General features: G+C 43.5%; 1 protein-coding gene across 1 annotated transcript in view; it reads right to left on the bottom strand.

Annotated features, from left to right (window-relative positions):
- LOC124287910 (sodium- and chloride-dependent transporter XTRP3-like) overlaps window positions 1-14,671 on the bottom strand; it is a 67,226-nt gene that overhangs the window by 4,713 nt on the left and 47,842 nt on the right. The window contains exons 7-10 of the mRNA XM_046724398.1: window positions 8,689-8,813; window positions 7,496-7,697; window positions 3,989-4,148; window positions 2,648-2,810 (exon numbers count right to left, since the gene is read on the bottom strand). Coding sequence (XP_046580354.1) covers window positions 2,648-2,810; window positions 3,989-4,148; window positions 7,496-7,697; window positions 8,689-8,813 — 650 coding nt within the window. The remainder of the gene's footprint in view (window positions 1-2,647; window positions 2,811-3,988; window positions 4,149-7,495; window positions 7,698-8,688; window positions 8,814-14,671) is intronic.

Genomic DNA, 14,671 nt, shown 5'->3' on the forward strand with positions numbered 1-14,671 from the left:
TGTCCATTGCAATTTATATAACCCTTTTCCATCTATCAATATTCCGTTTCTTGTAAACGACTTCGTTGTCATTCGAGCCACCGCTGTTGTTCCTGATGCCGGTCTTAAGGGATGGTTTCACAACACAGACCTGACAAACAGCCAGTTCCTGCTCTTTTGACCCCCATTAATAACGCGGTATTGATCAGTTAATGGAACCCTCGTTACAGCAATGCTTTCCATCGTTTAGCCACCACGTGACAAGAGTCTTTATAGCCTGTCTACAGACTTGTCGATATATTTGCATACTCGTTTGGAAGAAATAAGAAAATATTGTTGGGTCAACATTCAGTACTTTGTGCAAACTGATACTTCGAGACACGGTATTACATTGGTACAATGCCACTTGAGTTTTTATATATTCATCACAAAGAAATCAGCAAAAATAACCCCTAATGTTCAACATTTTTAAAAATATTCAAAGGTAACTGTATTTTGGGGCACCTTTACCTTGTTAAAAATTAAAATTAAGTGAATGTTTCAGTCCCTTTGGTTATCCTGGATGCTCAGATCTCAATGAGTGAGTGAGTGAGTTTAGTTTAACCCCGTTTTTAGCAATATTCCAGCAATATCACGGCGGACTACCCAAGAGATGGGTTTCTCACATTATACCCATGTTGGGAATCGAACCCGGGTCTTAGGCGTGACGGGCGAACGCTTTAAGCGCTAGACTACCCCGTCAGATTTCAATGCCTTGTTGCGTCGCGAAAAACAGTTGCAGGTTGCTTTGATAAATAAGTCATTAACAAAACAGCCGTAAATGTTTTGGAAGACATTCCATCGGGAATAGTGGTGGTTAGGGTAATGAGATTTCGATTTCGGTTTAAAGTTTAAAAAATTGTGTTCGGAAAAACGTAATGGTTCTGAATTCTGCCGCAAGGACCTTTTCTTATTCCGAGAATCGTCTTTGAAGGGGAAATGGGTTCTATGCCTGGAAATGTTCGCATTCATCACACTGCACAAAATCAAATAGTAACTGATCTGATTAATTGAAAACGCAACCTTGAGTCGATCCCGTTACACAAACACGTGACCCTGTATCCATGGAGTCACGAGGAAGTTAGCTTCCCTCCGTGGCGTACCCTTTATAAAAGCAGATTTGTGCTTAAGTCAAAAGAAGCACGAGATCTCGTCTCGCGAGAGTACATCTGAGACACCGAGGTTGTTACTTGATTGCAGAGTATCTCTGAGACCACTGAAATTCTGCTTGAAATTTGGTTAAATGTAAAACTGTTGATTTCAATCGGAGAACACAAAGCTCTCCGGCTCCACAGCAGGGTCGTGCTTAATCAGTAATCGATATAGGTTTCATGGGGATGTAATCTCCTTACAGCGGGTTTCCAATACACTTGAGATGGAAGCCAAAGATTCACTTGCATTTAGTCAATATTTTGATTCTAGTCGTGGTAGCGTGGTTTCTTCAGTCAGTATGGGTTATATTTGATTGGAGACCGAACCGTCCAATGTTCATTTAATAGTTAACATGTTGTCATTGACGAGCGACAATGAACATGTGTCCAAATAATGACAATCACTACACAATGCAACAGATTGTCAGGTACCGAACGTTTACAGTGCTGGGACCACGTGCACGAGTAAGTTATCTTAGAGCTACGACTATCTTAGGTCTATGTTAGAATATCGGCGTTACGATCATCGTAGCGATAAGATTATTATTCTCAGCGCCATATTGTCTTGTACCGAACATTTACAGAGCAGGGCCCACACGCACAAAGCTATCACAGCGCTACGACTATCTTAAGACTGTGCTAGAGTATCGAGTGAGTGAGTGAGTTTAGATTTACGCCGCTTTTAGCAATATTCCAGCAATATCACGGCGGGGACACCAGAAATGACCTTCACACATTGTGCCCATGTGGGGAATCGAACCCGGGTCTTCGGCGTGACGGGCGAACGCTTTACCCACTAGGCTACCCCACCGCCCCTTCAAAGACTGTGAGACACATAGTAAACTAAACAGGTTAGTGATCATAAATATTTTAGGGATATTTTTTGGCAATGGAGACTGATCACACAATTTAAGAAAATACCCCCAAAGTGTTCATCATCAATTTTTCTAAATGAGTGTTCAGTATGTGGTCCCTTGTTATGTAGAATAATAGTATATATCGAACCTGGGTCTTCGGGGTGACGAGCGAACGCTTTAACCACTCGGCTACCCCGCCGCCCTCTAGAGTATCGAAGTTACGATAAGCGTAGCGTTAAAATCGTTACACGTTGCTACAGATTGTCACGTACCGACTATATAGACCTTCTTTAGAGCAGGGTCACCTTGTACAATGCTATCTTACCTCTACGTTACACGAAACTCTCATGCTCGAACATAAACTTGAGACAGTCCAGAACCGCTGACTTAACGCTCACGTACACGCATACGCATACGCACACTCAAGTCTACTCGCAAACATTCAAGCACACTTTCAAGCATACACACACTTGTATTAACTCTGATACAGATCGTTCAAGCTGGCACTACAGTATTGAGAACATGCACATACAAACGCGCATGCATACTTCCTCTTACATGTGCGTTGAGATTGACATCGTAGCAATCACAGGCAACGCTTACGGACCAACGTGTATCTACCTGCTCAGCGTCCCACGCCTCGTACGCTACTCCCTCCTTGAAGATGGCGAAGAGGCTGGCCACGAAGATGACAAACATGGCGGTGGGCGCCAGAAAGCGCCAACAGAACAGGAAGAAGTAGCTGGGACGAGTACCCAGCATCAGTTCAATGTCCTCGCTCAATCTGGAAGCAGAGTTAGACGTGTGAGTGTGTTGGGTTTATAAGTACAGTGAGTGATTATTGCTTGATGTGTGAGGAAAAGCCCATGGACAAAATACTTTGTTGACTTTTGTCACTTAAAAGGCGACACACACAATCATGGGTTAAACCTGCCTATAGTGGCTCCTGGTACGGTGGTGTTTGTACCACTTGCCCACCTTTACTGCAGCATTTTAGTCTAAAACAACGAACTACGGTTATAACGAACTACAACGAGTCCCTTTGAGTTCGTCATAACCGTACGCCTATACTTAGGGTGGCACGTCCTAGGATCACTTCCGGTTCGAACCGGAGCTGGGCATTGTATCCCGGATGGATATCGGCACTGATCTCGGGTTGATCTAAGGTGGATCCTGGTATGATCTTTGCAGTGGGTGGATCAGCATGGTGATCCTGATTGTGTTCCTGTGAGGATCCCAGTTTCTCCTTTTGTGACTTTGGCAGTGATCATACATGCATTCCGATTGGATCCAGGGTGGATACCATATGTACTCTGATAATGATCTTATCAGTATTACTATGTCCATTCCCGGCAGTGATCCGATATGTGTTCCGGATGGATTCTGTGTGGATACTAGATGCACCTTTATAGTGATCCTGGCAGTATTTCTACATGTGTTCCATGGGGACCCTTGTTGTGATCCTATGTGTATCAAAGAAGGAGCCTGGCAGTGATAACTAATGTCCTTTTGAAGGAGCCTGGCAGTGATAATTAATGTCCTTTTGAAGGAGCCTGGCAGTGATAATTAATGTCCTTTTGAAGGAGCCTGGCAGTGATAATTAATGTCCTTTTGAAGGAGCCTGGCAGTGATAATTAATGTCCTTTTGAAGGAGTCTGGCAGTGATAATTAATGTCCTTTTGAAGGAGCCTGGCAGTGATAATTAATGTCCTTTTGAAGGAGCCTAGAAGTGATCCCAGAGTCAGTGAGTGAGATTAGTTTTACGCCGCACTCAGCAATATTCCAGCTTTATGGTGGCGGTCTGTAATTAATCGAGTCTGGACCAGACAATCCAGTGATCAACAGCATGAACATCGATCTGGAAACCGATGAGTGATCCCAGGCGTAACCTTGACCATCCTGCCTCATTTAATTGTTTTCTAATTATTGTGTGTACAGATTATCTCGACCTCGACTACTCACTGTTTCAGACCGTAGATGTAGGACACGGCGATGCATTCTGTGAAGGCGATGATGAGGAGGGGGATGTTGGCCGAGAAGGAGTCGAAGAGGGAGAAGACGTAGGGTCCGGTTGTCGTCCCGAAGCAGAGTGAGACAACACAGGAGACGAGGCACACGATCCCTGTACAAGAGAGGAAGGTAAACCTAGTACACTCCACACTACACAGAAAAAAACAGTAGAGGTCTAGTACCCACTGTTATATAGGGTTTAATCCCTTATTAATATTATTGTATTTGTTTGTTGTTTAACACCCCACTCGACAATATTCCAGCTAAATGGTGGCGGTCTGTAAATAATCGAGTCTGGACCAGACAATCCAGTGATCAACAGCAAGAGCATCGATTGGGATACGATGGCATGTATCAACCAAGTCAGCCAGCCTGACCACCTGATCCCGTTGGTCGCCTCTTTCGACATGCATTGGTTGCCGAAGACAAATTCTAACCCGGATCTTCACGGGTTTCGCTTATTATTAGATTAGGTTGAATGTCCGTGATTATATTTTTCTGAATCTCTTCCCTGCGCTCCCGTCGTTGTCATGTCCCGAGGGCATTTGAGTCGTTTATTCTTTTTATAGACGGAATAATAACTATGTCTATATTTTATAAAGATCATGTCAGCTTTGAGAAAAATAGAAGTTCGAACTGAAATCCCCGCCACAGAGAGTCAAATTATTTTTAAAATCTAAACTTTTCATATTGATGAGTGGGTACCTGTACAAGCAATATTCTCTATATCGGTCAGTCACTCTAGTCTTGACCAAACACACAATTAGTTCACAGCACAAATTGTGATCCACGCCCTCAGGTCATATGCTGCCAAACCGGCGTTATAAGCACTCAATCCTGAAATAAGTCTTCGATATAGCTCTCCCAAAGCGGAAACCCCAAAGGGTGTAGCACCACCAGTAAATATATAACGATAAAGCTAGAAAATAGCCTGTCTCAACCACCTGATGAAACAGATCCCGTTGGCATAGTTGCGAATATATGAAAGGGGCACTGAAAATCGCTGATGACACCAGGTGTTCTAGAACAGGTCAGCCTATCCTGTCCTAACGGTAGCATCCGCCACTCAGAGCAGGTCAGCATATCCTGTCCTAACGGTAGCATACGCCACTCAGAGCAGGTCAGCATATCCTGTCCTAACGATAGCATCCGCTACTCAGAGCAGGTCAGCCTATCCTGTCCTAACGGTAGCATCCGCTACTCAGAACAGGTCAGCATATCCTGTCCTGACGGTAGCATCCGCCACTCAGAGCAGGTCAGCATATCCTGTCCTAACGGTAACATCCGCCACTCAGAGCAGGTCAGCCTATCCTGTCCTAACGGTAGCATCCGCCACTCAGAACAGGTCAGCCTATCCTGTCCTAACGGTAGCATCCGCCACTCAGAGCAGGTCAGCATATCCTGTCCTAACGGTAGCATCCGCTACTCAGAGCAGGTCAGCCTATCCTGTCCTAACGGTAGCATCCGCCACTCAGAACAGGTCAGCCTATCCTGTCCTAACGGTAGCATCCGCCGTTCAGAGCAGGTCAGCATATCCTGTCCTATAGGTAGCATCCGCCACTCAGAGCGGGTCAGCCTATCCTGTCCTAACGGTAGCATCCGTCACTCAGAACAGGTCAGCCTATCCTGTCCTAACGGTAGCATCCGCCACTCAGAGCAGGTCAGCATATCCTGTCCTAACGGTAGCATCCGCCACACAGAGCAGGTCAGCATATCCTGTCCTAACGGTAGCATCCGCCACTCAGAGCAGGTCAGCCTATCCTGTCCTAACGGTAGCATCCGCCACTCAGAGCAGGTCAGCATATCCTGTCCTAACGGTAGCATCCGCCACTCAGAGCAGGTCAGCATATCCTGTCCTAACGGTAGCATCCGCTACTCAGAGCAGGTCAGCATATCCTGTCCTAACGGCAGCATCCGCCACTCAGAGCAGGTCAGCATATCCTGTCCTAACGGTAGCATCCGTCACTCAGAGCAGGTCAGCCTATCCTGTCCTAACGGTAGCATCCCCCTCTCAGAACAGGTCAGCCTATCCTGTCCTAACGGTAGCATCCCCCTCTCAGAACAGGTCAGCCTATCCTGTCCTAACGGTAGCATCCCCCTCTCAGAACAGGTCAGCCTATCCTGTCCTAACGGTAGCATCCGCCACTCAGAGCAGGTCAGCCTATCCTGTCCTAACGGTAGCATCCGCTACTCAGAACAGGTCAGCCTATCCTGTCCTAACGGCAGCATCCGCCACTCAGAGCAGGTCAGCCTATCCTGTCCTAACGGTAGCATCCGCCACTCAGAGCAGGTCAGCATATCCTGTCCTAACGGTAGCATCCGCCACTCAGAGCAGGTCAGCATATCCTGTCCTAACGGTAGCATCCCCCTCTCAGAACAGGTCAGCCTATCCTGTCCTAACGGTAGCATCCGCCACTCAGAGCAGGTCAGCCTATCCTGTCCTAACGGTAGCATCCGCTACTCAGAACAGGTCAGCCTATCCTGTCCTAACGGCAGCATCCGCCACTCAGAGCAGGTCAGCCTATCCTGTCCTGACGGTAACATCCGCCACTCAGAGCAGGTCAGCATATCCTGTCCTAACGGTAGCATCCGCCACTCAGAGCAGGTCAGCATATCCTGTCCTAACGGCAGCATCCGCCACTCAGAGCAGGTCAGCCTATCCTGTCCTAACGGCAGCATCCGCCACTCAGAACAGGTCAGCCTATCCTGTCCTAACGGCAGCATCCGCCACTCAGAGCAGGTCAGCCTATCCTGTCCTAACGGTAGCATCCGCCACTCAGAGCAGGTCAGCATATCCTGTCCTAACGGTAGCATCCGCTACTCAGAGCAGGTCAGCATATCCTGTCCTAACGGCAGCATCCGCCACTCAGAGCAGGTCAGCATATCCTGTCCTAACGGTAGCATCCGTCACTCAGAACAGGTCAGCCTATCCTGTCCTAACGGTAGCATCCCCCTCTCAGAACAGGTCAGCCTATCCTGTCCTAACGGTAGCATCCCCCTCTCAGAACAGGTCAGCATATCCTGTCCTAACGGTAGCATCCGCCACTCAGAGCAGGTCAGCATATCCTGTCCTAACGGTAGCATCCGCCACTCAGAACAGGTCAGCCTATCCTGTCCTAACGGTAGCATCCGCCACTCAGAACAGGTCAGCCTATCCTGTCCTAACGGCAGCATCCGCCACTCAGAGCAGGTCAGCCTATCCTGTCCTAACGGTAGCATCCGCCACTCAGAGCAGGTCAGCCTATCCTGTCCTAACGATAGCATCCGCCACTCAGAGCAGGTCAGCATATCCTGTCCTAACGGTAGCATCCGCCACTCAGAGCAGGTCAGCCTATCCTGTCCTAACGGTAGCATCCGCCGTTCAGAGCAGGTCAGCATATCCTGTCCTAACGGTAGCATCCGCCACTCAGAATACACATGAGTTAAATGTTTGTTGAAGTAGATATATAGTGATCTTACCACATACGACTTCCTTCCTGATGCGGGGGAACAGCATCATATCGTTGATAGATGTGAGAGCGCCCTCTAACGTCCCAAACATGGAGTCAAGGCCTAACGTGAGCAGCATGAGGAAGAACAGGACTGCCCAGAGCGGAGCCACGGGGAACTGGTTGATGGCGTCTGTGAAGGCGATGAACGCCAGACCCGTACCTGAAGCTGACTGCAAGATACTTTTATTATTACACACTCCATTTGGTTTTAAAAGGCAGTTTAATCAGTTGCTGACTGAGCATATATCAAAATAGGTTATCTGTAGTGTCATCATGGACGATATTTTTTTCCCCTACAACAAGCAGATCCCGGTCTGGCTAAGGGACGCAACTCAATCCGTTTTAAAGAGGCTCATCAATTGTGAACTGAAATAATATCAGAATAATCTGTCTGTGGTGTCATCACTGAAGATCATCTTTTCTCCTACAATAGCAGACCCCAGCTCGGCAAAGGTACACAATATATAAGAATAGTTCATCTGTGGTTTCATCTTTCATTACATGTTCTCCTACAACCTTCAGATCCGGCCCAGGTAAAGGAAACTACTCCGTGCAACAAATTGATACAATATAGACCACCTGGTCATCCATGTCAAACTTGTTAACCTGAGTTGTTAAAAAGTTGTATCAGCTGTCTTTGCCTCAGATAAATGTAAAACATGAAGACAATTCTATAATAATGCATAATGATTTTAATGATTTTGGCGGCCATCTTGAAATTGGCGGCCATTTTGAAAATGCCACAAGGTAAACTGTGCAGAACTTTGTATCTTGCACATAACAATGATGTTCTGAACCTTTCCTGAAAAATTAAGCCTTCTACTATTTTTTAACAATGTTACCTATTGTTTGTGTCAAATGCTCCTGGCCTATAAGGTGACGAAAGAGGGAAAATGATTGATCAAGCTTAACGATACATCAAAAAGGGTAAATGTTATGACTTATACCACACATTTTCCCTGGAGCTATTACAGTAAAGTAACAATCATTGGTATCGATCTTTGTTTTAGACATCTGAGAGGAATGAATCTATTCATAATTGATAGGATCTTTGCATCGTCTCTCACCCACTCACTTGGGCTAGACAGAGGTACGTTAAGCTGATCATCAACATAGGCATTTAAGCTCGTTGTTCCTTGCCAATCTATAAGGGCAGCTTACCTCTTCAATGAGTTTCTTAAAGTTACACTCCGAGGTATTGTGAGAAGACTCGAGGTGTGGACCCATGGTCGAGTGGTTGGTGTGGTCAGCTATACACTGTTCAAAGGCCATCGTGGCCTTGAAGCCTGGAGAGTGAGGCAAAGTTGAAATTAGGACTGAATAAATTAGCTGAATAAATAATTATGAATGTGGTCAACATGCTCATAATATACGTCATATATCTATTTATCTGTGAAGATCAGGGTTAGAATTGGTCTCTAGCAACCCATGGTTGTCGTAAGAGGCGACTAACGGGATCGGGTGGTCAGGCTCACTGACTTGGTTGACACATGTCATCGGTTCCCAATTGCGTAGATCGATGCTCATGCTGTTGACCACTGGATTGCCTGGATCAGACTTGATTATTTACATGCCGCCGCCATATCGCTTGAATATTGCTGAGTGCTGCGTAAAATCAGTTTAACCTTGGGAGTTACGAACGCCTAAGCCATACTTCTTTGTGAACCGAGTCTTAGGGTGTTGTATATACATTCTGTTTGCTACAGATGCTGAACCCTTTAAAACTGAGCTTTGTTTTGATGGTTAGTGGACCGGAATGATAACACAGGTTGGTCGTTAAATAACAAGTCCTTATATTTATTCATTGACATTTTGGGTTGTCCATATATTGTTGCATTGTGAATAGGAACACATGGCACACTGAAAACCAACCTCATCTTACACCTTCAATGATAATATGCCGTTAAAGCAACATTTAAACCTCCCAAAATAACACGTGTATTTCATGAAAGTGGTTTGCCTTTGTGAATCATAACAACATAATGTCACATTCATCTGAAACAAAACACACAAATCTGTTTATCGTTTATACATGAATGTTTTCCCCAAAATATTTTATTATTCGTACAATCGGATTTTAATGTGAACCAATAACATTCAGGCTATAAGATTCAGTAAATGACAAATTGATTGAATACTAACTAAATCCTCATCTGTCCACGCCTGTTACACTCAAGTAGTAAATGTCCAACGTACTCACTCACTCAACTTCTTGACACCTCCCCCCCAAAAAAAAGAAGAAGAAGAAAACAACAACCCCCCAAAACCCCCAAAAACAACAACAAAAAACAAAAAAAAAAACCCCAAACAAAACAGTTCTCAAACTTAGCGAGAGAACGTATGTATCGCTATTGTCTGCCCGCCTCTGGGATTTCAAGATCAAAATACCAAATTCAAGTCAAAATATACTGGGTATATATAACATCTATATTATCGCCGCATCAACATCCCATGTTAAATAAGTATATGTACACCACGGTTTCCAAAACGCTTTGACACTTTGATCTGAAATATACTTTCATTACAACTTGGAACTTGGAAATTCGGTGACTGACATTGGGATACAGGATATATCCTGATACGAGATCTTTTTATCCTCCTGTCAATGTTATAAGCCTGGCGTTCATCAACGATCTTGTAAAAAGGATGAGTAATGAATACATTTAATCAGTGTGTACAGATGAATTTTATTATTCGTTTGTGACATAGTAGAATTGAGATTTTTTGTCGCTTTTTTACGGTCATGTCCAATATTCTCTAAACTTTGCAACAAAAGATCTGAAAATCTCATTTGTATTGCAAATCGACCTCAACGGCGCCACATCTGCCAAAATAATCCTGATTTAAACTTGTTACAGCAATGTTCAATCACACAAAAAAGCCAGGTAAAAAACCCACCATTTGTTCAGTTTTTAACTCAGACGCGATCGTATAATGGGATAAGGTCGGCGACTTAAACGTAATGCTCATCGCCATTGTCTGATATAACCAGACTTATTTGACAATAGCGATCTTGTGTAATTGTATCTAACTGACTTGCCTTGTCTGTTAAAATACAGGGGTTCCAGAGAACACAAAAGGCTATCATCAGCCGCTGGTTCTTGTAATCTCGTGTATAAACGCCATCTAAGGGCGGTTGTGTATACGCCACCTAGCGGCTTCAATGCAAGGGCGAGTAATTAGGTTGGCTGTAATGGCGGTGTTGGAGAGATCATGATCCATTGGTTGCAATTCTTTTCATCCCAAATTTGTTTGTAAGTCAATCAGCTTTACTAGACTAGTCAAATTTCTCAGAAATGTGAATGCATGAGGCATTTTTGAGTAAAAGCAAGCAAACAACATTTTCTGGGGTAGTTTTTCGTGCTGAATACGAATCTGTTGTTTGCTAAGCTCAAAAATGCCTAATTAGGTCACAAATTGGGTTCAAAGGTCAATGAGTGCAAAATTCAATTTTTTAAAAAAGTGTTTTATTTATCATTCTCCATCCATACAATGAACTCAGTTTACAATATATTGATTAATAATGGTACCACAGGATTTCAAAATGTTGGATTTCATGGAAATGCTGAAGGAAAAATTTCGTATTTTTGCAAATATCTTCCTTATGGAGCGACTTTTAGTATTTGCGTGAAGAGCTACTTTTTACAAACATTTTTGCTCAAAATGCAAAGCAAGGCTGAATCTTTTCCTTTTGTTGACAGAATTATATTCCAGACAAACTGTTTAGATCACAAAATTTGCATATTAAGCGCATAATTACTTCAAAGGTTAATGAGTGTGACAGGATGTGATAGGCATTTTTACATGTATGCCACACGAATGCTTTTATCCTGCTTCACATGCATGTCAAATGAAACTGCTTTCATTCATGTAGTGAGTTTGATTAATGATTTTAGCAACAATTACCCACAGAACAGTTCAGGAAATCACAGAAACAGGTGGGAACCCTATCCGATAATGTGTCAAATACATAGTATGAAGATGAAGGCGAAAGTGGAACATAAATGCATACAAGCCATGTTATGTGCTATGACTGAAGGATCGAGGCTGTACTAAAAGACTTTCCTATCACATGTTTGATTTTAGGAATCTTTGTGCTGGAGGATTTTGTTAGTTGACGCACTGCTTGTACTTTTTTATTCAAAAGGTGCAGTGTGTGTGTACCAGGAGAGGTCATCAGTGGCGGTATATACGTAGCACTGGTGTAAGTTTGTTTCTATTCACAGGCCTAGGTTTATCATTTGAGCTTTGTATCATATGTCAGGAAACCAGTCAGTCTAAAAATACCCTCTACAACCAGACAGAACTGGGCATCTCATCCATCTTTGAGGCCACCCAGCTCAGGCACAAATTGAAACATTGCAAAGTTCGTTCATCTGTAGACAGGCTTTCGTTCCTCTTTGAAGAACCTCCTGACTGCAACCCTAATCTAAAATGGCACAAACTCTGTTATTCAGCATACACACATTAGGGAAAAATAAATGTAAGGCTTGCCAAGGTACAGTCCAATGCTTCACAAGGAAATGAGCAGACTGGTCTTTCAGATGAAGGATACCGCTTTTTACGCAGGGTTACTTCAACAGTGAACTTGACGTTGTGTATTTTCTGTCACAGCTCCGAAAGCAAGCAGAAGACGAGCCATGTTTCTAACATAATTATACATTCTAAAGTGTGCACAAATGCAAAATATGCATACAAGGTCTTTGAACGTATTATAGACGTGAATGATTTAATAGCAGCCGAAGCATGCTATCACATCTAAGTTAATTTCTGTGGGATGCCAAAAGGGCAGAAACTGACAGCAAATGAGCTGATATGGCCATGGCTTGGTTGTGTCAGGAGTTATGTCACCGTGCAGAGAATGGACACATATTTGAATTGTCTGCTGTGTTCATGAGATACAAAGAATTAGCCAGTGAGTCAGACTCTATCATCCCACCATCATATTTCAGTAGACAGGGGACTTCAAGGGACCTTTATCAAAGTGCATTGGGGTCACTTATGAATTTGTTGTTCTTGTCACTGGAGCACGTTGCAGGGATATGTCAGATCCGGGATTCAAATGTTGTGACGTCAGTGAAGAAGTAGAGTTGGCCAGTGTACCTCCTTCTGAAGAACGTGAAATAGGCGTGTATCTGACGTTGAACGGATTAAGAACACAGGTGTTCGTAGTATGGGGCAAGACATGGCCTACAGTGTTTGCGGGGACAAGAAAGCACCACATAAACATGTTGGTATGGGTATGACCCTTCACCAATCAACATGCACAGTCAAGAAAACTAGTTGAGCTATACCATATAGAATGCTTGGCACATCATCAGTTACACCCGGGTTCTCCAAGCACTAGATCCACAAACTGGGGCAGTGTTTTCAAGGAACTTGGTCTTTGGGAGATTTTCTTTTCCTTTTTTCTTGTGGGCAGGACACACTTTTTGTGAGAACATCAAACAAGATGGACTTTGTACCTTGGTACCTGTACGTTTAACCCTTGTGTTCTTAACCCGTTCTGTGAAGCCCATTTCTGGTGTCTCCCGCCGTGATGTTGCTGGAATAATGCTAAAAGCGGCGTAAAACCAAACTCAGTCAGTCAGTCAGTCTTAACCCGTTCAACATCAGATGCACCTATTTCACCTTCTTCAAACTCATTATAAACATGACTTTGGCCACCAAGTAAGATGTTCAGAAGCATGTACACTGGCCTACTCTGCTTCTTCACTCACGTCACAACATGTGTCATGATATCACTGTGGAGTCTCAGAGCAACGAGTCCACAATGCACTTGTTTCCTTTATCAAATGATAGGATGATAGAGTCACTGGCTAATTCTTTGTACCTCATGAACACAGCAGACAATTTAAATTCGTGTCCATTCTCTGCAGGGTGACGTAACTCCTGAAACAACCAAGCCATGGCTTTATCAGCTCATTTGCTGTCAGTTTCTTCCCTTTTGGCATCCCACAGAAATTTACTTAGACAGTCAATATGATAGCATGCTTCGGCTGCTATTAAATCATTCACGTCTACAATACGTACAAAGGCCTTGTGTACATATTTTGCATTTGTGTACAAATCCACTGTTGAAGTACCCCTGCGTAAAAAGCGGTATCCTTCATCTGAAAGACCAGTCTGCTCATTTCCTTGTGAAGCATTGGACTGTACCTTGGCAAGCCTTACATTTATTTTTCCCTAATGTGTGTATGCTGAATAACAGAGTTTGTGCCATTTTAGATTAGGGTTGCAGTCAGGAGGTTCTTCAAAGAGGAACGAAAGCCTGTCTACAGATGAACGAACTTTGTAATGTTTCAATTTGTGCCTGAGCTGGGTGGCCTCAAAGATGGATGAGATGCCCAGTTCTGTCTGGTTGTAGAGGGTATTTTTAGACTGACTGGTTTCCTGACATATGATACAAAGCTCAAATGATAAACCTAGGCCTGTGAATAGAAACAAACTTACACCAGTGCTACGTATATACCGCCACTGATGACCTCTCCTGGTACACACACACTGCACCTTTTGTATAAAAAAGTACAAGCAGTGCGTCAACTAACAAAATCCTCCAGCACAAAGATTCCTAAAACCAAACACGTGATAGGAAAGTCTTTTAGTACAGCCTCGATCCTTCAGTCATAGCACATAACATGGCTTGTATGCATTTATGTTCCACTTTCGCCTTCATCTTCATACTATGTATTTGACACATTATCGGATAGGGTTCCCACCTGTTTCTGTGATTTCCTGAACTGTTCTGTGGGTAATTGTTGCTAAAATCATTAATCAAACTCACTACATGAATGAAAGCAGTTTCATTTGACATGCATGTGAAGCAGGATAAAAGCATTCGTGTGGCATACATGTAAAAATGCCTATCACATCCTGTCACACTCATTAACCTTTGAAGTAATTATGCGCTTAATATGCAAATTTTGTGATCTAAACAGTTTGTCTGGAATATAATTCTGTCAACAAAAGGAAAAGATTCAGCCTTGCTTTGCATTTTGAGCAAAAATGTTTGTAAAAAGTAGCTCTTCACGCAAAAACTAAAAGTCGCTCCATAAGGAAGATATTTGCAAAAATACGAAATTTTTCCTTCAGCATTTCCATGAAATCCAACATTTTGAAATCCTGTGGTACCATTATTAATCAA

Source organism: Haliotis rubra, unplaced genomic scaffold (genome assembly GCF_003918875.1).
Source record: "Haliotis rubra isolate DU_JTF1 unplaced genomic scaffold, ASM391887v1 Scf408, whole genome shotgun sequence".
NCBI classification, from domain to species: Eukaryota; Metazoa; Mollusca; class Gastropoda; order Lepetellida; family Haliotidae; genus Haliotis; species Haliotis rubra.